This window comes from Dama dama, chromosome 27, assembly GCF_033118175.1.
Source record: "Dama dama isolate Ldn47 chromosome 27, ASM3311817v1, whole genome shotgun sequence".
Lineage (NCBI taxonomy): Eukaryota > Metazoa > Chordata > Mammalia > Artiodactyla > Cervidae > Dama > Dama dama.
Genome location: NC_083707.1, coordinates 38402358 through 38427128, shown reverse-complemented (window position 1 = coordinate 38427128; position 24771 = coordinate 38402358). Strand labels below are relative to the sequence as shown.

The window sequence follows — 24771 nt, the reverse complement described above, 5'->3', positions numbered from 1 at the left end:
AAGTTCGTTCGGCATATTTGTCTCTGTCTGGAGACTGATGTTATCAAAAGCAGGAATCACATGTTCTCTGCAGCATCTAGCACAAGCATTATGAATAGTTGGCATCTGATTTGTATTGTTTTAAATCTAATGTTGCACAGTCTAGAGAATCTATAGGAAAGAATGTTTGAATTCCAAGTATCTTTCTTGGAATTCTGTGCCCTCCTCCAGGGGATTGCACGGTTCCAGGAATTTCTGTGCCCTTCTCCAGGGGCTCTTCCTGACCCAGGGATCAAACCCGAGTCTCTTGCATCTCCTGCATTGAGTTCTTCTCAGGTGAGTTCTTTACCACTAGCACCACCTGGGAAGTCCTTCCAAGTGTCAGAAGAGCCTAAATATAATGGATAAACATATTTGGCACCCTGTAAGAACTGCATTTTATGTTGAAAGTTGCTAGGGTTGATGAATTATTGTCAGAAGAACTGCACCTTTATTTTGGACAAGATCCACTTTATAACTAAAATGCATTATCCCAGCTTCTAGCATATGGCTTTGCAGATACTCAGCCTGTGGCTCTTTGATAATCTTCCCAGTAGAACAGTCAACAAATCCCCACCCATATCAGTTTTTTTCTCTACAGAGTGAAGCTAATGGAGCAAAGAAAAATCCCCAAGATGATTTCCTCATCTTCCATTTACCCCACCCTGGACTTCTAAGAGATAGCAAGGTCTACAACACTTGGCAGTGTCATGTCTCCCAGAAATAGTGCTGACATTCATTCCCCACGTCATGCATTTATGGAGGAAGAGCAACAAAGAACATAACAAGGGGCCTAGGGGAGTTTGTTTCTTCAGTCTGAATCTTAAAATGTAGAAGTTGCTCCTGTGTCTAAGCTGTGCTGTTCTGATGGGGCTAATCAGTTGGTGAAATGGATCCCTTTATGAAGTTAAAGTTCTAAGAAACAGAAGGAAAATGAAGCGTTTAAGGAACAATATGGTGTTGCAAAAAGAAGTTTGAAAAAAGACTCTAGGTGGCTGGCAATGAATCTCTCAGTCTATTTCTGGGAATGTCTTAACTTCTTTTTTGAAAAACAGTTTTTCTGTATATAGACTTCTTTGTTGACAATCTTTTTCATTCAGTACTTGGAATATTTCATCTCAGTGCCCTCTAGCACCCTTGATTTATGATGAGAAGTCAGCTTTTAACCTTATTGATGATTCCCTGTAGTAAGTGATGAGTCATTTCTTTCTGCTTTCAAGATTTTCTCATTGTCTTTGCCTTTTGACACTTCTACAAGGATGAGGTGTGGATCTCACTGAGTTTATAGTATTTTGAGTTTTTTTAAGCTTCTTAGATATATGAGTTTTCATCAGATATGGGATGTTTTTGGCCACTAATTCTTCAAATGTATTTTCTACCCCTCCTTCTGGAACTCCAATTACATGTATGTTGGTGTGTTTGATGGTGTCCCACCATCTTTGAAGGTCTGTTTGTTCTTCCTTATTGTTTTCTTTTAATTTCTCAGCCTGCATAATCTCTCTTCAGGTTTATTCTTTTTCATGGGGCTTGCTCTGAGCCCCTTGAGTAAGTTTTCCATTTTATTTGTTATCATGTAGTTATTGGTGACTCAGTGGTAAAGAATCTGCCTGCAATGCAGGAGACCTGGGTTCGATCCCTGGGTTGGGAAGAGCCCCTGGAGGAGAGTATAGCAACCCACTCCAGTGTTCTTGCCTGGAGAATCCCATGGACAGAGGAGCCTGGAGGGCTACAGTCCACGGGGTCGCAAAGAGTCGGACATGACTGAGTGATAGGACACATGCACTGTGCCGTACATTAGATCCCTGGAGCTTATTCATCTTGTGGGGTTATAATTTCAGTGATATATTACAGGATTAATCATTTTCTCTTTGGGAACCCTGATTTAAAATTTGTGTTCTCAGACAGAGAGAACAGACTTGTGGTTGCCAAAGTTAAAGGGGGGCAGGGGGAGGGATGGATTGGGAGTTTGAAATTAACAGAGGTAAACTATTGTATAGAGAATGCATAAACCACAAGGTCCTACTGTATAGTACAGGGAACTATATTCAATATCCTGTGATAAACCATAATGGAAAAGAATATGAAAAAAATGGATTATATATATATGTGTGTGCATGTGTGTGTGTGTATGAATCATTTTACTGTACAGCAGAAATTAACACAACATTGTAAATCAACTTACTTAATATAGGTTATCACAGAATATGCAGTGTAGTTGATTTACAATATTGTGTTAATTTCTGCTGTGCAGCAAAGTGATTCATATATATATATATATACACACACATGCATTCTTTTTCATATTCTTTCCCATTATGGTAAATTAACTATACTCCAATAAAATTAAAATATCTTTTAAAATAAACACAATTAAAATTAATAAAACTATATTCAAAAAATAAAATGTATTAAATGTTGTTTTCCAAGTATTATTGCTTTTTTTCTTTTTGCAATGGAAACCTTACTGATTCACTGGCCAAACTTGTTTGTCTAGCTGTCTCACTGCCATCTAAGGGCATCCCATCTTTGGGTGCAGTTAAAGGACATGATAATGAATGGGGCTCAACCAGGCCAAAATCTCAATTCCATTGGGATAAGCCATGAAAGGTTAACTTAGCATAAGCAATTTAGGGAGAAAGTGAAATATGATGGCTGTCATTTGAATAGGTTAACATCGATCATTAACATAAGAGCTAATGTTTCTGAATATGCACATTCCTTTTCTTCTTAGCAACTTCCTCTAGAGTTGGTAATCAACTCATTCTTTTTGGTGTTTCTTTCATGAGTGTTTCATCATCAGGAGCACACGTACATACTGTACCCTTTATAATGAAAGCTGTGGGCTCTGCTGTCTAAGTGGACAAGATCAAAAAGCTCATTTCCTTATATTTCGTGTATCATTAAAGTATGTGTTGTTTCATCACATGAAACAACATGTGAGGTGGTGAGGAATGACTCACCAAAGTAGAACTATTCGATCTCTTCTGAATGATTTTCCAGTTTGGAATTATGCTTTATTTCATAACGAGTGGCCAGAGTTTCTCCATCTCAGCCAGCAGACACACACTCATTTTTCAAAACACTGAGCTTTTCACTTTTTCTTTTGAATGTAGACCATTTATGAAACAGCTGCCCCCATTGCTGCCCTGATAACTGTTTGGAAGCGCAGCATCATTTATATTGGCAATACCATTGCTCTGGGTCATGCTACAAAATAGACAAAGAAACACATTTGTCTTCTCTCAAGTTCTAGTGGACGTGAACTTTAGGCTGTAAATGCTTCTAGCGAAGGCTCTCTTTCCCTAGAAGAGATCTCAATGGGAAAATTTACTCGTCAGTGTATTTGTTTTCTGACAGGGATTTTTGGCACAAGCATTTATAAAGTGGTCCATGGTGACTCTCCATAATGGCACATAATGCATGCAAAATACTTGCCTGATCTGGCAGAGGTATTTTTATGTTTGGCAGCTACTTTTAGGATCCATAGGGAACATTGCTAGAACAGTTTCTCTTTTGTATTAGTAAAATACACAAGAGGTTTCCTTTTGATGCTAAATTCCAGATCTATTCTAATTTGGCCCCTCCTTCAGTGTAGTCTTCCCTGGTGATTCAGACGGTAAAGCGTCTGCCTACAATGCGGGAGACTTGGGTTCGATCCCTGGGTCGGGAAGATCTCCTGGAAAAGGAAATGGCAACCCACTCCAGTATTCTTGCCTGGAAAATCCCATAGACGGAGGAGCCCGGTAGGCTACAGTCCATGGGATTGCAAAGAGTCGGACACAACTGAGCAACTTCACTTCACTTCAATGTAGTTGCAAAAAGTGGCCATTAATCAAATCCTCAGCTTTTAGTATTAAATTTACCAAGGGCTTCCCTGGTGCTCAGATGGTCAAGAATCTGCCTGCAATGGAGGAGACCTGGGTTGGATCCCTGGGTCAGGAATGGACATGAGTCTGAGCAAACTCCTCAAGATACTGAGGACAGAGGAGACAGTAGAGGACAGAGGAGCCTGGCATGCTGCAGTTCATGGGGTGACAAAGAGTTGGACACCACTTAGCTATTGAACAACAAGTATTAAATTTATAGATTAATTTAGGAAGTTTAAAATTTTTTACAATATTGAGTTTCACATCCGGGAAAATTGTTTTTATTTACGACTTGCTTATTGCCTTGCATAAAGTTTTATTACTTTTTCAAAAATTTTTGGTGCACCTCTTTTTCATAGCTTCTACTTATTATGTTTATCATTTTGAATGGATTTTTAAATTAGAATTTCTATTTGGTTGTGGCAGTAAATAGAAAAACTATTGATTTCTCTATTTTTACCCTGTATGTAACAATTTGGGGAATCAGTCTTATTAGTTCTAAAAGTTTTCAGTTGATTTTATCTTCTAGCTAATTAATTGTATAATCTGTAAATACTCAAAGTTTCTCTCTTTCTTCATAATATTTATATTCTCTACTTCTTTTTTTGTTTCTAATTTCATTGGCTACAATCTCCAGAAAAATTATAAATAATAGAAGCTTATTGGGCCTACATCTTTTTCCTTATCAACTTTTTAAATCGCAAACAATATTATAGCAAATTTTTTTAATTTAATAATGAAAGAAACAAAATCACCCTGAATCCCACACAAAAACAAACTTCAAAAATTACTTAAAAAACACAGACACAGAAAACAAACTTATGGTTACCATAGGGGAAAGGGGGGAGGAGGGATAAATTAGGAGTTTAGGATTAAAATATACTGCTGTATATAAAATAGATTAAAAAAAATAAACCAAGGTCCTATTGTATAGCATAAGGAACTATGTTCAATATCTTGTAATAGTGTCTAAAGAAAAAGAATATATAATTAAACCACTTTGCTATACACTTGAAACTAACACAACATTGTAAATCAACTATATTTCAATAAAAAATTTTTAATTACTAAAACAATTGTTTTTATGTGTACAGAAAAGGCAAGGAAGGCTATACAGCAAGTTGCTATGGGCAGCTCTTTCAGGGGAGTGGAATTCTGGAGCAGGAACAAGGGGACAGAGAGACCCACTTTCTGCTCTGTGCACTTCTGGATAGCTTGGCTTTTTGCAAAGTACAGTTTCTGCTTTTATAATTTTAAAATGCATCTTGGGAAATAGTCTTACGAGTATAATGTATGTAAGATTTGTCTTTGGATATCAAGATTTAGAGATGTGCACATGTTAACATCTAAAATATAAGTTTTGTTCACTGTTAAATCTCAACTAAATGAGAAAAGATTAAACAGATGGTAGAAAGATGAATCAAGAGAGAGAGAGATTGGTAGAGTTACAGACAGACACCCATCTGCCATTAACAGAAAATCCAAAAAGACAGTCTTGTTTGTAGGACATATATTAAACTAACCTTAAAAGTGCATTCCAATATACAGTAGGTACAAATACTGTTTGATTCCACCTATGTGAGATACCTAGAATAGTCAAATTCATAGAGTCAGAAAGTAGATTGGTAGATGCCAGGGGCTTTGGGTGTGGAGGGGAGGGGGGATCAGGGGATGGGGAGTTAGTGTTTACTGGGGACAGAGTTTCAGTTTAGGAAGGTGAAACATTCGGGAGATGGATGATGGTGAGAGTTGCACAACAATGTGAATATACTTAGTGCCATGGAACTCAACAGTTAAATACAGTTGAATAGTGCATTTTATATATTATGTGACTTTTACCACAATAAAAAGTAAAATAGAAGATGGCATAGAAAAGAAATGAGTACAAAGGGAAAGCTCACAAATTACAACCAGGAAGAATTCTAGGGCAGGCATGGCAGCTACAAGATGCCCTCTAGGATATCTAGGAAAATGCGATTGAGGACATTATTGCATGGGCTGAAGGAATTATAATTGCTCTCAATGATTTCCCACCAAAAGCTTTCTTTCCAGACCCCACGGGGGAGTGTAGACCACGGGAGGGCATCTGTGTTGCTCGCGCTAGTGTGTAGGGTGGCCATGGCAGTCGGGACTTGCCCTGTCTTATTCCCGCCTGCACGGTGGAACAGGACTCGATGCGCACTCTCCATTGTTCTCCTCCAGGATTTCCAATGAGCACTCCCCCAAACTCCAGATCCGGAGTCACAGTTACCTGAGGGCGGTCAGTGAGGTCTCCATCAACCGAAGCCTCGACAGCCTTGACCCTGCGGGGCTGCTCACGTCCCCGAAGTTCCGCTCCAGGAACGAGAGCTACATGCGCGCCATGAGCACCATCAGCCAGGTGAGCCCCGCGGCCATGCGCAGTGAACTGCACGGGGGAGTTGGGGAAACCCAGGGGGTGTGACGCGAGGAGGTTGACATCCTCCGAGTGATGCTGGTGGTCAGGCAGAGGCCTCAGTCTAAATGCTGCCTGTGATTGGCCACAGCCGGCTCTGGGGACCAACAGCTCTACCAGCAGCAGAAGGGACCTTGGGGCAGACGGGGTATAAAGCACGTGGGGGGAGTCCTTGAGGAAACTCTTCAGCAGTCAGCCTGCACCAGCACATTTGTCATTAAGAAGTTGATGGATGAGGCTTCAGCTGCAAAGACATTTGAAGGATAGAAGGACAGGGTGGACATCATTGGCAAAACCCAGGCAGTGTCTAATCCTAAAAGTATTAAGCAAGTCATCAAAACAGGGACAAAGGCTGGGAAATGAGATCTGTTTATTCCAGCTGGGTCCTAGGTGAATATTGTGTCTTGGTTGTTAAGACACAAATCTACTTCTAAGAACTGGTACCCAGAATTAGGGATGGAGACTCAGTAAAGTTGACTTAATACTGCATCTGAAATACTCAGCTAAAGCTTCTTAGTGCCTTCCACTGATGGTCTCAGAGAATATGAGAAGGGGTTAGGCTGCCTCAGCGCAAGGGAGGGCCAAACCTAGGACTCCTAGAGGGTGGACACTGCAGCTTTCAGGGGCCACCAGAGGAGCAAGAGATGCTTCTTCTGGAAGGACAAAAAAAGGGTATTTTTTTCTGAAATGTTTAGGAGTTCTGAATTTTAATTTTTATCAGTTTTTAAAAATAAGCACCATACTTGGGACTTCCTTGGTGGTCCAGGGTTAAGAATCCACCTGCCAATGCAGGGGACACGGGTTTGATCCCTGGTTTAAGGGCAACTAAGCCCATGCGCCCAGACTGCTGGGCCTGAGAGCCACAACTACGGAAACTCAAGTACCCAGAGTCTGTGCTCCATAGCAGGAGGAGCCCCCACAGTGAGAAGCCCAAGCTCTGCAACTAGAGAGTAGCCCCCACCTGCCAAAGCTAGAGAAAACCCATGCACAGCAAAGAAGACCCAGAGCAGACAAAAATTAATTAATTATTTTAAAAAGCACTATACTGTTAACTCAGCTAATATTATTGAGCAAAACACTGGGCTAGATTTTGCAAGTTATTCAGTGGTGAATAATGCCTCATTCCTGCTCCCCCTAAATTTACAGTTTAATGGAGGTTATACCAAAAAATAAATAACAAACATTATTTACTTGAACACCAGAAAAACACTGAGGTAGGTAGGACAAGAATTAACCATAAGAGCCAACTTTACTGGGTCAGGCACTGTGCCAACTGCTTTATGTGTTCATAATATTAATCCTTATAAACACTCTGTAAGATATGTAAGTAACCAAAAGTTAAATGGGACTTTGTGGTCATGAAATTGTCAATGAGATCCCCAAGAGAATTAAAAAAAAAAAAAGTATTCAGTGCCCAGGATTCTAAAGAGAGAGCTTCTAGGCATGGGGTCTAGGAATGTACATTTTAACAGATATTCCAGGTGATTCTAATAAGTAATGTATTAATAAAGAAGTATTTATTAAAATAGTATATATCTGAACTTTGAAAAATGCTGGCCTAAAACAGTTACCGCTAGCACCACATTGGAAGCCCCAAAGCACATGCAAGCAATAGTGTGTGGTTGGAATTCAGAATACTTGTAGCCGCAGCAATGGGCAATCTGTTCTGAATTTTGTCTTGGAGGCATCTTTCATGCACGGCCTTCCATGCATGGCCCAGGGGACTGGATCTTATTCATTAGGAGAGGGACTGATTGAAGATTAATTAAAACTTCAGCTTTTATGCAGGTAAAACAGATGATCAGAACTTTGATGAAGGATAGTTAATCCAGCCTCCCCTCAAAAAAATTAATTGTAGGAAAATTGGAGAGAATGAGAAAGAGCCTGAAGAGGCAGAGAGGCTAGTTTGAAAGACTTTGTGATCCTCAAGGTGAGAATTAATATTACTGGTGGTGGTCGTCGTGCTGCTGCTGCTGCTGCTGATAGTGGCAATAGTGTTGATGGAGATGGTGCCGGTAATGGTGGTGAGGAGTGTGATGAGGGTGCTGGTCATGATGGTGGTGGTAAAGATGATGCTAATGATGCTGGTAGTGGTGAAGATGGTAAAGGTGGTGGTGTTGAATAGTAGGCTAAGCCCTGAAGCATCTCTGATCTATCAGAGGAAGGCCGTGAAATAGGACCACTCCTCCCGTTTTGTCCCCACCATCAAAATAGAGCTTCCTGCTAAAAGGTACCCTTGAAAAGCAAAGACAGGGACCACAGCAAGGCTCCAATATCGGGGTAGGGTGGAAGTCAGGAAAAGTTGGCATATTGGATTCCAGTGTTTGCCCACTGTACATTTCCTTAAAGAAATCTCCAAGAGTACACGTATCTATTTGTGCCAGCTACTGCTGTCCAGAGAAGCTCACTATCCCAACTCTTAGGTGAATATTTGGTGTCTCATTTGGTGAAATTTGAACTTTGCTTTGTTCTTACTTTTTTTCAATATAAACAATATAATTTTTAAAACTTCTTCAAACTTATCTTTATTCTGGACAGGCTCGTGGTCACATAGCCTTCCAGAATTGTAAAATAGTCTATAAATCTCAGGTGTCACACCTGAAGAATACATCCATGGGTTTAGAATATTTTGCTGAAAATGTTTATACACACCCACTGCTTTCATAATTTCACATAGTTAAAACAGGAGAGCTTCTCTATCAGGACACACACTTATGCAGCTGCCTGCTTTTAGTCTCTGCGCCATAGATCTGACCTTCCTTGAGACAGTGTCACTTTCTGGTGACAATTTAGTACAATGTCGACAAATCACTGAAGAGGCACATGTGGGCCCTGATCTGGGGGGGTCAAGTCTGCGATTCAGTGCTGTGATCATTTCACCTTAAGTAAAATACAGGAAGCAGAGCCATCCTAAATGGATTCCTAATGACACACCATTTTTCTAGTATCATATTCATTTTTCAAGGAACAGAGTATCAGGAAGGATGATTTCAAATTTTCTGTCACCGTCCCAGCATTGTCATTATTCAAAGAGAATGATTTCTTCTTCTAAGTAATCCTATTATATATATTCTAGGCTTTTAAAAAAGTAGTTGGTTGTTGTGATGTTGGAGATATCTCTCTTACAGATCTTCAGTAGCAGCTCTAATAGTATAGAATTTAAGTGCATTATATCCTATTCCTTCTTAAAACCTGATATATTATTCATCAAAGGCTCCTATAAAGATCAAAGTAAAATGCTGTAAGTTAAGAAATTGGTATAGAATAACTAAATTGTTTCTGCCATTCATACCTTATAGAAATAAAATATCCATAAAAACAGATTGCGCTTGGATTATGAGGAAAACCAAATATCTTTTTATATGTTTATTCCCTTTCTACTTTTTTTTCCCTATATACATATCTAAAAAATGGGGGCTTTTAAAGTAAGACTTGAGAAGAATTTGAGAAAGTCACATTTTTAAAAATATTTGGCATAATAACTCTCATTTCCAAATTAGCTTAATTTACTTCTCAATTTATTTCAAGTCCAAATCAAACATCTTCACCTAGAATGATAAACTAGAAGCCCACAGATATATTTTGTCCAGTGATGTTTGGGTTTGTACACCATTTTAAAAATGTAAATGTAATAGGGCAGTTATTGTACTTGATGGTAGTACCAGCAGGTTAGTGGTGACTTTTGACCTAAACCATCCCTTCCTTGTATATGTACCAGAAATGTAAACGGAGATGAATTAAGCATCTATGAGCACACAGCTAGTCAGTGACAGAACCTGGAACACCTAGGTGTCCTGACTCCTAACTCATAACTTTCTTCAATATCTGCTGGAATTGGGTTATTAGTGGCAATAATATTGCCAATAATAGCAGTAGTAATAATGGAAATGAGAACAAATGGAATAGTTACTATATATCATTTACCTGACATATGCTATAAGCTTTGCATATTATCTCATTAATTTCATATCAACTGTAAGAAAGATTGGCTTCCTAGGTAGCTCAGTCATAAAGAATATGCCTGCCAATGCAGGAGACATGGGTTCGATCCGTGGGTCTGGAAGATCCCCTGGAGAAGGAAATGGCAACCCACTCCAGTATTCTTGCCTGGAAAATCCCATGACAGAGGAGCCTGGCAGACTACAGACATGCACACACGCATAAGAAAGATCATTTTTTAATTTATGAACTTCAGAGAATTAGAGTAATTTTTCTCATTCTTCCCACCACACTCTCTCATAAAATAATATCTAGTACTTGTGGAATGCCTACTATGTGCCTAGTAAGTTTCACTTGTATATTTTATTTTTCTCCTTAAAAGCATCCCTGTCGCGCCGCGCCACACCCCCGCCGCCCCGCCGCCCCTCGCTGCCCGCGGCGGCGGGCGCGCCGGTCACCCCCGCCGGGTGCGCCCCCGGGGCCGCGGTTCCGCACGGCGCCTCGCCTCGGCCGGCGCCAAAAATCTAAAAAAAAAAAAAAAAAAAGCATCCTGTGAGGTAGGTATTACTATACCCATTTTACAGATGAGAAAAGTGAGGCTCAGAGAATTCAAGTGAATTGCCCATGATATAGTAGAAACAGCATTGCTGTTGTTCAATTGCTAAGTCATGTCCAATTTTTTGCAACCCCATGAACTGCAGCATGCCAAGCTTCCCTGTCCTTCAGTATCTCCTGGAGTTTGCTCAGACTCATGTCCATTGAGTCAGTAATGCCATCCAACCACCTCATCCTCTGTCATTCCCTTCTCCTCCTGCCTTCAATCATTCCCAGCACCAGGTTCTTTTCCAATGAGTCAGCTCTTTGCATCAGGTCGCCAAAGGATTGGAGCTTCAGCTTCAGCACCAGTCCTTCCAATGAATATTCAGGGTTGATTTCCTTTAGGATTGACTGGTTTGATCTCCTTACTGTCCAAGGGACTCTCAAGAATCTTATCAAACATCACTGTTTGAAAGCATCAATTCTTCAGCATTCAGCCTTCTCTATAGTCCCACTCATGGCATTAAACCAGATAAAAAATAAATCCAAATGAATTTAAAATCTGAGCAGTGAAACAGAAGGAAGGCAATTACTAATGAAATGATGGTCCCAGAAATGGTCCCAGAATTGAAAGATATGACTCTTCAGGTTGAGAGGGCCCACCCAGTACCTAGTATAATGAATGGAGAAAGATCCCTACAGGGAATGCCATGGAGAAACATTAGATCACTCAGGACCAAAAAAAAAAAAAAAAAAACCCTAAAAAGCTTCCAGAAGGGATGGGGCAAACCAGCGCACACAGAAAGGCTCAGAGGTGAGAACGACATCCGTTTTCTCAGTCTCTAGCACACACGGAGGCTAAGAGACAAGGAGAGAAGCCCAGAAACACCTGAAAAAAGGAGGGATGCAGCTAAAACTCTAAATGCAAGCATGCTGTCCCTTAACGGTGGAGGTGGTACAGACATTTCCAACGATGTGAAGGGGGCCGCCTTCCCAAGAAAGCACTGGAAGATGTGCTCCACTGAAAAGAGGGAATAAAACAGGGGAAGGGGAACTGGGGCACCACCACCAGTTAAATAATGAAAGGCACCCCTGGAATGATGGGGAAGGGAGATCCCAGCACAGCAGTGGGCTTAGCAGCCATAGATTGTGGTAGGAGGCACCCAGACAGACGTTTCAAGGGCAGGAAGGAAACCAAGAGGTTATCAGAGGTCTCTGAACATATCAGGAGATTCACATAAGCATGTGTCTGGCAATATAGATGCAAATACTGTAAGATTCACCTGGAAGAATTGAAAATGGTTCTTCTGGGGAGGAAGAATTGGGGGTGGGTTGGGGGCTCACTCTTGGTCTTAATAAGCCATCTAGAGCTACTTGACCTATATGTGTGTCTAGGCTGGATAAAGAATCACCTTTTTGTATAAAAAAGTAGTGACAAACATTAACTATATAGTCATTTGTAAAACTAGGACTAATGAGAGCTACAGTGGGAAAGAACATGTATGTGATGTGCTCTGATAATATCAAAATAGCACAACAATTTTTTCTTTTGCCTTTAAATTTTTTTAATACAAAAATACTCATACACAATCTTGCACACACAACTTCCAACTTTAAATGCTATTTCCCCCCAACCAGTAATTCTCAAATCTACATTTCAGATTACTCCCCCAGAAGTGAAGTTCAAGTTTTTAGGGTTGTCAGAACTGGCAGTAGCACCTGGTACTGCAAAGGTGGAGCCTGGCCTCATTCTATAGCACAACTATTTTTAAATGAGGAACGAACAGAGAGAGCACATGCAAAAGGAAGGAATTGTGAACTGTTTTTAATAGTGGTATGCGCAGAAGTGATATTAGTTTGCTATTCTGAGGCTGTTGTGTATATACTGTGGAAGAAACCAATGAATCATTGTGGAATATCCCAATTCTATCATTTTCTGTGTCCTTGAAAACCAAGATCTTTAGTATGGAATAAAGATATACATATAAATATAATATGGGGCTTCTCGGGTGGTGCTAGTGGTAAAGAATCCAACTGCCAAAGCAGGAGATGTAAGAGACACAGTTTGATCCCCTGGAGACAATGACAGCCCACTCCAGTGTTCTTGCCTGGGAAATCCAATGGGCAGAGAAGCCTGGAGGCCTGCAGTCCGTGGGGTGGCAAGAGAGTTGGACACAACTGAGCGATTAAACAACCTGGTCTGGCTTTTTTTTTTTTAATGTGGTGTTCAAATCCAGTGTAAGTTATATACAGAGGAATATAAGTAAATAAACACTGATTCCTCAAAAAGGGGAAGAATTTATTTGGAAGATTTTAAAAACAATTTGTGGACCATATCAGCTTTTTATAGAGAAGAGTAAACCTTTTTTAGATAGTATGTATATAGTTTGAAAATCTCAATAATAGTGTCTTTCAAGACTGACATATCTGGGTTGACCTATTTTTGTGCAGAATGTATATATCTTGCCAGAAAATATAGGGCCTGTTTCTAGACTTTGCACTAAATTACACTCCAGCCAACACAAATTATTTGACGAACTAGTCACTTCCAAAGGCACAATAAAAATACTAGCTTCTAAAACGTTTGTGCCAAAAATTGCCCCATTGAAGTACATGAACTCTGACCGTGGGCTGTAACATTGGCCCCTAGGTTTGCATTTATATCTGCTGGAGAAGGGATAAAGGAAAATTAGCATCTCAGCATGAGCTGGAGGAATGATTTCCCAACACCATGCTTCCTTGCATTCTAAAAACAAAGTTCTCTTTCTTTAGAGTTTAATTGACTATAAGCTAGATACCACCCCATTAGTCTGTAAGGAGACTGCCATTCAGTGGCTCAGTTGTGTCTCTTTGTGACCCCCAAGGACTGCAGCACGTCAGGCTTCCCTGTCCATCACCAACTCCCGGAGCTTACTCAAACTCATGTCCATGGAGTCAGTGATGCCATCCAACTATCTCATCCTCTGTCGTCCCCTTCACCTCCTGCCCACAGTCTTTCCCAGCATTAGAGTCTTTTCCAATGAGTCAGCTCTTCGCATCAGGTGGCCAAGTATGGGAGCTTCGTCCTGGTCAGGGTTAATTTCCTTTAGGATTGACTGGTCTGATTTTTTTGCTGAGAAGCTAAAATGCGTTCGAATTTAATGCTATCTGATGGGGTGTTCCTCTGGGGGATGCGGTTTGGAGATGCTCGGAGGGCGAGTTGGCTTCTCCCCAGGAAGAGCGGTTGCTAACGTCCCATCTGGCCCCGCAGGTAAGCGAGATGGAGGTGAACGGGCAGTTCGAGTCGGTCTGCGAGTCGGTGTTCAGCGAGCTGGAGTCGCAGGCGGTGGAGGCCCTGGACCTGCCGATGCCTGGCTGCTTCCGCATGCGGAGCCACAGCTACGTGCGAGCCATCGAGAAGGGCTGTTCGCAGGACGACGAGTGCGTGTCGCTGCGGTCCTCCTCCCCACCGCGCACCACCACCACCGTGAGGACCATCCAGAGCAGCACGGGTGAGTGTGCGGAGCCGGCCCCGCGCACCCCTCCCCGGCGGGCGGCCCCTCAACTGCCCCCAGACGCTGCACGTGGTCCTCTCGCGGGTATCACACGGTCTCCAGACACCAAACCCCACCCACTTCCCGCGAGGCATCCCAACCTCCGGCCACAGTCAGGCACCCCCTTCTTCCTCCATCTGCGTCTCTGGTATCACCAGAGGAAACTGCTACTCGGGACAGCACAGGGGGGAGATGTTCCCAAGACGCCCAAACAGCATCCTAGGACCAGTACTCTCATCCCAGCCAACTCCTGCTCTCGATCAGCAAACCTTCCCGTTCAGGGCTATGACCTTCTCCACGAATCAGACACCCTGATTGTTGAGCATCGCAGACCTGGAAAGCTTTTAAAATCCCAAGATACACACAAAATGACTCTCCCAAAAGACCTGAACTATCACTGTGAGAAAATAAGAAATGGATGATGCAGTAACACTGATTGAACAACTTATGTTTTCTTTCATTATAACCAAAGGCAGATTTATTTCATTTTATTTTAAACCTCCTGACTATCTATATGCACCCAGCACCTCCTTTTCACTCTAAACTGAGTTTAAGATTTATGCCACTACACTGTCTTTTGATCAGATTTTCATCAGAGAGGCACAGAAGAGCTTAGCTGGTTTCCATGACACTAGACCTATGTAGGAATATAGCCATGGATTGTGTGTGACAGTGTATGTATTGTTTTGGAGGCTTTCAGGATGCTTTTTTTAAAATAACATTTGGGTCCAAGAAGAAAATCCTCTCCATTATAACTAGTCTTAACTTTGGTAGAATTCAGCATTACTCCAATAAAGACTAGTTTGATAAAAAAGATCATCACATCAAGTCAAGATAAATGATGAATTAACCAGAAGGAAAAATCTATGCTAAACTATTCAGTTTTCATTCTAGGTGCCTCAAATGTCAGCAATTATCATTCAGCTTAGAACTTTTGCTGGCTTGAGAACTAATAGGTTCTCATCTTACTTGTAAGAAAGCCATTAGAGGTTAAACAACAGGTGTTCCTTCTGGACCAAGGCAAATTAGGATCTCAGGATTAGGGAAGAGATGCTTCTAGACAGCACTGTGGCTCAGCTGACCCACTGTATCCCAGCACCTCTGGCCCTGGGTGGCCGATTCCCACCAGAGACGGCAGGTGTGCGTTCTTGCTCACTAGGAGATTCTGCACAAACAGCCACAGACAAGGTTAATAAGTTAAATAAAGTTGGTTCAGGAAATGAACACATTTTTAAATTCATTCACGGGCATATTTGTGCGTGTTTACATCTGTGCAATAAGTGTAGCTTGAAGGTGTGGCTGCGTCTCTAGCTTCGTCTTTGGTGTTTCCCTGTTTCCCCGCCCCCTCCCCAACCATCTCCCCCGAGACCTGTCTGATCTGTTCTCTGTACAGTAGATTCATCACTTGCCAGCTACTCTTCTGTGCTGCAATTGCTCCTTAAATACGCAAAATTCAGATCCTTGCCAGAAGGGTGGAGGGAAGGAAAAGGGAACCACCCCCCCCCCACACCCAGGAGCAGTGTTGTGGGTAACGTGACAAGGACTTCAGGAATGACTGTTTTCAGATGAACTAAGAGGATTTTGTGTTTTGTCCTTTAATAGACAATGTATTTACTCTTTGTGCCGTGCGTCTCACCCAAAATACCCTATTCTGACCTTCCTAAGACCCTTCCCAGGTACACTGGGGGTTCCCAGAGTTCAGATAATAAGGTCACCAGGTAAAATCCAAGTTGCCAGTTACATGTGAATTTCAGATCAATAGTGAATCATTTTGTAGTGTCAGTATATCCCAAATCTTTCATGGGACCTACTTACACTACAGAATTATCTGTGACATCTGTAGTGTTTGCCAAATGTGACTAGCCTATCAGAGAAGGAAGTGAAGGCGGCCTGGGGTGGGGTGTCTTGTATTGTTCCATTTAGAACTGGAGAGGCTTTAGCCCTGTGTGGGAGAACAGCCAAAAACAGGGAGCAGTCAACGAGAACCCCACAGAGCTGACAACATCCGCTCCACCTTGGGCTCTAGGAGCCTTGTCCTACGTCCTGAGCCCTGTCTGGGTGGCAAGACTCCAGGCTTGGCTGCAGCTGCAGGGGGTTAGGGGCATGAAGATGGAACTTGTCATGGGGAATGGTGAAAAGCATAAAATACCAGATTTGTGTACAGGACAGCTGGTGATGTCACCCTTCATCATCCAAGTCAACATTATGATATATCGTCCTCACAGTCATAGAAAAATAAGCAAACAGTTTAAGAACTAAATGCTGTCATAGATTCTAAGTAAAGCCTTTAGAACTCTAATATCACTTTTCAAAGTTTATACTATGGATTTGTTCTTTTAAAAAAAAGTCATTTTAGGATATAATAAGATTCTGTGCCCTTAATTCTACTTCTGTCAGACTTTCTGTATTTCCTTCTTACTCCTCTTCTCTGTCTCACACACACACATATACACAGAGTTTTCCTTTTCTCTGTCATGATGACGTCAGTGCTATTATTAATATATTTTCTTCTACTGGTTTCCTTCCATAGAAAATCTGCCTTCTCATAGGACCTACTAGTTTTTGAAAGCATGCACTCATCTGTGTTAATCAGGAAATGGCTCTGCTCTAATTTTAACCATTTCCCTTATGCACACAGGTCAGATTTACATCTGTGTTCAGTAGGATGTGTCATAGATTTCGCCTTTGCTCATTATTTTGGACATTCACAATAGATTTTAAATTTCCTAAACTCTCCTTTGTCAGAAAAACAATTCTTCATTTTTGTCAACTGCAGTTAATAGCTATTAACTTCCCCCCACAAGAGTCCACATTCTGTCTTTGATTTTTGTCAGCCCATTTTAAATGGTTCAGATGTTTAGTAAACTAGACTACTAAGCTTTTCTCCTCCATATCTTGCCCATTCCTCATATGAGCAAAAAGAAACCACTGAGAAAGGTCCACAGAAATGTCTACTGTCATGTGGGAGAGTCAGGAAGATGGGCTCAGCTCCAAGGGGCCCTAGGGAGCCCCTGGGGATATGACCAAGGATTAGTGGAGACTAAGAGCCAAGTAGGAACTGAGTTGGGGAGTGATGTATAGTTGTGCTTCTTTTGGTTAATTGACATTATGGTTTATCTAACTATGATACAGTCCTATATTATCTCCCTTTATTATCTGCTTCAAGCACTCAGATACCTCTCCACCTAATAGATTCAACTAAGTTCCTATATAATCATTGCACCATTGGACTATTTGGTGAGGATTAGAGGTACTGTTCCTTGGTGGCTTAGATGATAAAGAATCTGCCCGAAATGTGGGAGACCTGGGTCCGATCCCTGGGTCAGGAAGATCCTCTGGAGATGGGAATGACCACCCACTCTGGTATTCTTGCCTGGAGAATCCCATGGATAGTGGAGCACAGTGGGCTATAGTCCATGGGGTCGAAAAGAATCAGACACGCCTGAACAACTAATACTAGGAAAGTAAAATTTTTAAGTGGTCAGTTAGCCTCATGACTGTGGGAAAACAAGCACCGTTACCTCAATTGTCTGAATATTTTAGGTAAAAGTAGAACTTGGTGCTAGAAATAGACCCAAACCTCCACTTAAGAGAACTGGATTCAGCTGGCCTCCTGTGAAATATACAAATGCAATTTTATGTGTTTAAGGATGAGATTTCTTTTTACTTCCTATGCTAAGCATCCAAGATCTCTTGAAAGCATTGCCACATTGCAGCTAGACAGACTTCAATCTGGGGACACAAGAGCCTGGATAAGCATAAACAGTGCATCATCATCAATGGACACGCTCATGCAGATACACACACACACACACACACGTGGTCAGGAAGGACACAAAATATGTCGTTTGCAGTGGTGACCCAGCACATAGAAGCCAGAGGGTCAGTGGGTGTGGACAGAGGGAGATGTTTTAAATAAACACTTACTGCTTTTTATGATTTGAAAGCCAATATAATATTTGAGTTAAAATAATACTCTTTCACAGAAATAGGTGAGCTATCATGATACGTGATTCTCTCTGGTCTTTTAAGACATTTCCTCTCCTACATTACAAGAGTTTTCAAGGCAGACTTATGTAACAATAATGTGACTTTATGAAGAGTAAGCATGTGCCACACTGTTGCTCCTGATATTTGGCTGGTGTGCTATATTCTTTTCATTAGGGGAAGCTCTTAAAAGTGAATGGGGTTGAACTGGTCTCCTGTCCTTCCTGGAGACCCCAGGAAGGGCAGCAAGGGTCCAGGACAGAGCATCCCCCTGGGCGAACAGCCAGGGTCCTCAAGCAGGGAGTTCAACACAGTTTGCCCTGTGAGTGTGGCTTGGGGCCACATGATCACAACATGTATTTCCAGTTTGATTTTTCCAACAAGAGCAGTCACATTCCCCTTTAAACAGAGACATGCTTTTCCATAATCTTAACCTCACACACTCTCCCAGCTCCATATACAGAAGCAGTTACCTTCTAGAGCACCTGAGGTTGGGGCTAACGTCTGGGAGTTGTCACAGGTTTGGGTCATCACACCTGGTCAGCCATTCCATACAGAAAACCACACTGAACGTACCTTCCCTCATCCCACCCTCCATACAGCCTGCTCCCCACGCACCCACCCCCAACAACAAACCCTGAACACAAGATCTTGAGCAAAATGACATTAAGGTAGTAACTTATATTTATAATACACATGGTAGGCACTCAGTAATGGAGAGAGAAAAGTAAGAGAAGATACAGAAAAATACTTGTTTTACTCTGGTATCATGACATATTACACTGTGTAAGTTTAAGAAACTGTGATTTAAAAACTCCCAACAAACAAAAGTCCAGAACCAGATGGCTTCACAGGCGAGTTCTAGCAAACGTTTAAGGAAGAGTTAACACCTAGCCTTCTGAAACTGTTTTTAAAAACTGCAGAGGAAGGAACACTCCCAAACTCATTCTATGAGGTCACCATCACCCTGATACCAAAACCAGACAGATACCACATTGTGTACATTTAGGGTGTACGATGAGTTGATTTGATACATGAATGTATCGCTACATGGTGACCACCACAGTGTTAGCTAACACCTCCATCACTTCACATACTTATCATTTCTTTTTGGTGGTGAGAACATTTAAGGTCTATTCTCTTAGCAACTTAGAATACAACACAGTGTTGCATGATTATAGTGTCATGCAACACTATAATCATGATGGTGTACATTAATCTCCAGAACTTATTCATCTTCTAATTGGCAGTTTGTTCCTTAGATCACCATCTCCGCCTTCCCCCCACCCTCCAGCCCCCAGGAACCACCAATGTATTCTCTGCCTCAGCTTTTCTAGATTCCATATATGTGTGAGATAATGTAGTATTTGCCTTTCTCTAACTTATTTCATTTAACATCATACCTTCAAGGTCCACCCATATTGTCACAAATGGCAGTATTTCTTCCTTTTCATTACTGAATAATACTCCATTGTATATCAAATGGACTTACAAAGCAGAAACAGACTTACCGACTGAGACGATGAATTTATGGTTGCTGAGGGGAAGGATAGAAGGAAGGGTGGGGAGAAGGGATAGTTAGGGAGTTTGGGAAGGTTATGTACACACTGCTCTGTTTAAAATGGATCACCAACAAGGACCTACTGTATAGCAGAGGGAACTCTGCTCAGTGTTATGTGGCAGCCCGGATGCGGGTTGGGGGGGTTGAGGCAGAATGGATACATGTGTGTATATGACTGAGTGGCTATGCTGTGCCCCTGAAACTATCACAGCATTGTTAATCAGCTATACTGCAATATAAAAGAAAAAAAGTTTTTTTAATTTAAAAAATTAAAATTAAAAAATATTTTATTGTGTACCTATATACTATATCTTCATCCATCCATTCCTCCATGGACACTTAGATTGTTTCCATATTTGGTCATTGTGAATAATGCTGCAATGAGTATGAATGATAGTCGCTCAGTCGTGTCTGACTCTTTGCAACCCCATGAACTGTAGCCTGCCAGGCTCCTTTGTCCATGGAATTCTCCAGGCAAGAATACTGGAGTGGGTTGCCATTTCCTTCTCAAGGAATGCTGCAGTAACCAGCAGAATAATATTTAAGTACCTCACAAACTCCATATTCAACAGATGTTTGCATAATCAAGGTGACTTTTCCAGGGAAATGTGTGTGTTAGTTGCTCAGTCGTGTCTGACTCTTTTGTGACCCCATGGACTGTAGCCCACCAGGCTCCTTTGTCCATGGGATTCTCCAGGCAAGACTACTGGAGTGGGTTATCATTTCCTTCTCCGGGAAATAGTATTGCTATTAAAACAGACTGAATCATAAAATATTAGCAATAGAAGAAAATTCTGCATCATCCAGTCCACAGGTCTGTAAACCACAACCTAGGGGCCAAATCTAACCTGCTTCCTATTTTTATAAATAAAGTTTTATGAACACAAAGTCACACTCATTTGTTTACATATTATCTGTGCCTGCTTTTACCCTTTCACAGCAGAACTCAGTAGTTGCTGCAGACCGTATGGTCCAGAAAGTCAAAAGCATTTGCTCTCTGGCCTTTTACTGAAAAAAGTTATCATCACTGATCTCATCCACAGAACTCATTTTAAGGTAGGAAAACTAAGACCCAAAGTGGTGGGCCTCTAGCAGAAAGCAAAGTCAGAATAAACCCCAGGTCAGCCAGCCTTTGCTTCTTTGAGCCCCAGCTCTACAAATTCACCGAGAATCCTTCGAGTTCAGAGGAAGTTCACTTCTTTCTAACAGGCATGAAGTTAATTAACAGGTTGTTTTTATAAAGCAATGAGGGAAAGGTTCAGAAGTCCAAAGGACAGATATCGGCCAGAAGTTTTTTTAAACAAAGAACCTTTCTTTTCTACTCAAGATAAGATCAAGCAATAAATTTCAGATCTTGCCTGGACTGGTTTCTTGTCCCTCTGCTTATGAGGCTCCCTTCCTTGAATTTCTCCAAATATCCATGTAGGACTGGAGACGTCCACTTCCTCCCATCTTAGGAGGCTTAGACCAGAAAAAAAAGAACAAGATTTGTAGTAAAAACTATGCCTCTTTGTGAGGCAACTTCTGTGTTTTTTAATATCTGAGAAAACTGCCAGTGACGATTCTGGGAAGAACTTGGTTGTAACATTTCTTCTTTGGGGCCCTCAAGGTGGCATTCTTCTGTACTCTAAATAGAAATATTATGAAGTCATAAAATACAGAAGTCCTGTCAACACTGAAGAAGATAGAGGGTCTGTCTCCTCCAGCAGTTTTGTCACATATAAATCACCTCTCAGGGGTATGAAGAGAAGGGAACCTTCTTACACTGTTGGTGGGCATGTAAACTGGTACAGCCACTATGGAGAACAGCATAGAAGTTCCTCAAAAACTAAAGATAGAGCTACCATATGATCCTGCAAATCCCACTTCTGGGCAGATATCTGGAGAAAACTATGATTCAAAAGCTTACACGCACCCCTGTGTTCATAGCAGCACTACTCACAATATCCAAAACAAGCAGCACTACTCAACAATATCCAAAACAAGCAGCACTACTCACAGTATCCAAAACATGGAAGCAACTTAAATACCCATCAACAGATGAAAGGATAAAGAAGATGTAGTATATATACACACACCATAGAATACTACTCAGCCATAAAAAAAGAATGAAATAATGCCATTTGCAGCAACATGGATGAACTTTTTCTCTCGGAAAGAGAAAGACAAACACCATATGATATCATTTATATGTGGAATCTAAACTATGACACAAATGAATTTATCTACAAACCAGAAACAGACTCACAGACATAGAGAACAAACTTTGGTTGCCAAGGGGGAGAGGGTAGGAAAGGGATCCAGGAGTTTGGGGTTAGCAGATGCCAACTATTATATAGAAAATGGATAACAACAAGGTCCTACTGTATAGCACAGGGAACTATATTCACATCCTGTGATAAGCCAGAATGGAAAAGAATATGAAAAAGAATGTATATATATGTATAAATGAATCTCTTTATTATATACAACATTGTAACTAACACAGCATTGTAAATCAACTATATTTTAATAAAATAATATTTTTTTTAAAAAATCACCTCTCAGGACCAGAGTGCCAGCCTGGAGGTATCATGCTCCATAAACAGCCTGCAAATCTGCCTTTGCCCACCTGAGGGGTTGTCACAGGGCTAGTAGTGATGGAGTCCCAGTGTCTTCCAGCCTTGAGGGTTGTTGTGAGGTTCAAACAATACCATTAATAAGGAAGCACTGTGTACAATACACATAATGTCTCTCTGTTGACTTTGATTTTAAATCTCTCAATCTGCTTTAGTTTAATAATGATGATAATGGCTAATCTTGGAGCATTTACTCCTTGGCAAGCACTATGAACCAGCTGTGGAAATTATCTCGTGTAATCCTCACGAGTAGTCTATGACATGTACAGGATATGATATCATTGTTTTCACAATACAGGAAAAAATATTAAGGCTTATTAGCAAGTTTAAACAGCTTGACCAAGTTAGTAAGTGACAGAGCAGGCTCTTAAATTCTCTTTATTTTTTTAAAGATACAGTAGAAAGACGAAGAACTTGAAATTTATTTATTTATTGGCCACAGTGCATGGCATATGGGATCTTAGTTCCCTGACCAGGGATTAAACCCTTGCCCCCTGCATTGAAAGCACAGAGTCTTAACCACTGGACCACCAGGGAAGTCCACATTTAAATTCTCTTTACTCATCAATAAGTGCTTGGTAAAGTATATTATACCCTGAACTAATTTAATACAAATTTGTCTACAGAATGAGATGCCCAAAAACTCTTACTTCATTTTTCTTCCCACAAATATTCATTTAGTTCCTGCCATGTTTGAAATCTGTGTTTTTCATAAAATTTTCTGAAAATCCCTCTTTAAAAGAAATGTTTTGATCACATATTAGCAACACCATGTTTCATGCTGGTTTGTCTATCCCTGCAATATCTAAAGTGAAATTAAAGATGTTAAAAAAAAAGAGAGAGAGGAATGACAATGAATAGAGACGAAACCTCAAAAACTAAAATACACTACTTGGGTTTAAAATTTCATATTATACTTTGTCATTTTGACATTTTGATGGATTTAAAAGATCAAATATCCAACCCCTTGATCTAGTTATAGAGCTGTCAGAAAGCACTGAATGGAAAAAGGAATCTTTACCTACTCATGTGTAAAGTAAGCAGGTGGTAGATTTTGTGTTGTGGCTGATGAAGTCATCATTGGTCTCTGCCTTGGACTAAGTAAAAAAAAATACTACAATGATTTACTCCTGATCTGGCTAGTCTCTTGGCTGGGTTGAGTATTCACAACCCAGTTACCAGGATCAATCAGAAAACACACATTAGAAAATCACACTCTTTTCCTGTGAATGTTTGTTATATGGGAAATTTCTCCCAAAAAATTAATGACAACACGGAACCTGAAAATTCACTTTTTAATCTTTCTGATACCTCCATAGACACTGTTTTATAATGGAATAAACAGACATTTTTAAAACTCTTCAAAGTTTGACGTTGTCTGATCCCATTCATATTGAACTTTAACAAATATAGCAAACTAGTAGCAACTGAAAACCATACGTGTGATTAATGCTGGCACTTGGACATCCCTTCACAGCTCCAGCCAAGGGTTAGTGTCTCTGTCTATTCCTCTTGCAATTGACTTTCTGTCAAGCATTCAGGATGACCCTTTACTATTGCCAAGAGTCCTTATTTAAAAAGAGAAGACCAAGATGAATAGTATCATGATTTTACTACAGTAGCAAGTATATATGAAATAGTCTTATATTTATTGTAATGAGAGATCAGTGGCCATGTCACTATTAACACTGAAAGTTTTCTTTGCCATCTGCTGGTATCCTACTGACAGGTAAATTCCACCAGCATACAAAAGATAACTTTTCTCTTTTACCCATTTTTTGGCCATTTTTAGTTGAACTATAATTTACAATGTTAATTCTGCTATACAGTAAAGTGATTTGATTATACACATATATACATTCTTTTTTATATTCTTTTTCATTATAGTTTATCGCAGGAGATTGGATATAGTTGCTTGTGCTATACAGTAGGACTTCGTTGTTTACCCATTCTATATGTAATAGTTTGCATCCACTAACCCTAAACCCTCAGTCCACCCCTTCCCCCACCCCCCACTATCCCCCTTGTCAACAGCACATCTCTTCTCTGTGAGTCTGTTTCTGTTTTGTAGATAAGTTCATTTGTGCCATATTTTAGATTCCACGTGTAAAGGAAACATGGTATTTGTCTTTCTTTTTCTTACTTCACTTAGTATGATAATCTCTAGGTCAATTCATGCTGCTGCTCTTTTTTTCCCTTTTCTATCAATTATCAGTATTATTAAGACTACTAATTCTAATAATAACTTCTACTTTAACTTACAGAAGAAAATAACTAG

The 24771-nt window shown here is 40.7% G+C and overlaps 1 protein-coding gene across 2 annotated transcripts in view; it reads left to right on the top strand.

Moving 5' to 3' along the window:
• DLGAP1 (DLG associated protein 1) overlaps positions 1–24771 on the top strand; it is a 754315-nt gene that overhangs the window by 602377 nt on the left and 127167 nt on the right. For both annotated transcript variants that reach the window (XM_061130894.1, XM_061130895.1), the window contains 2 exons: positions 6087–6264; positions 14045–14285. In XM_061130894.1, the coding sequence (XP_060986877.1) occupies positions 6087–6264; positions 14045–14285 (419 nt within the window). The remainder of the gene's footprint in view (positions 1–6086; positions 6265–14044; positions 14286–24771) is intronic.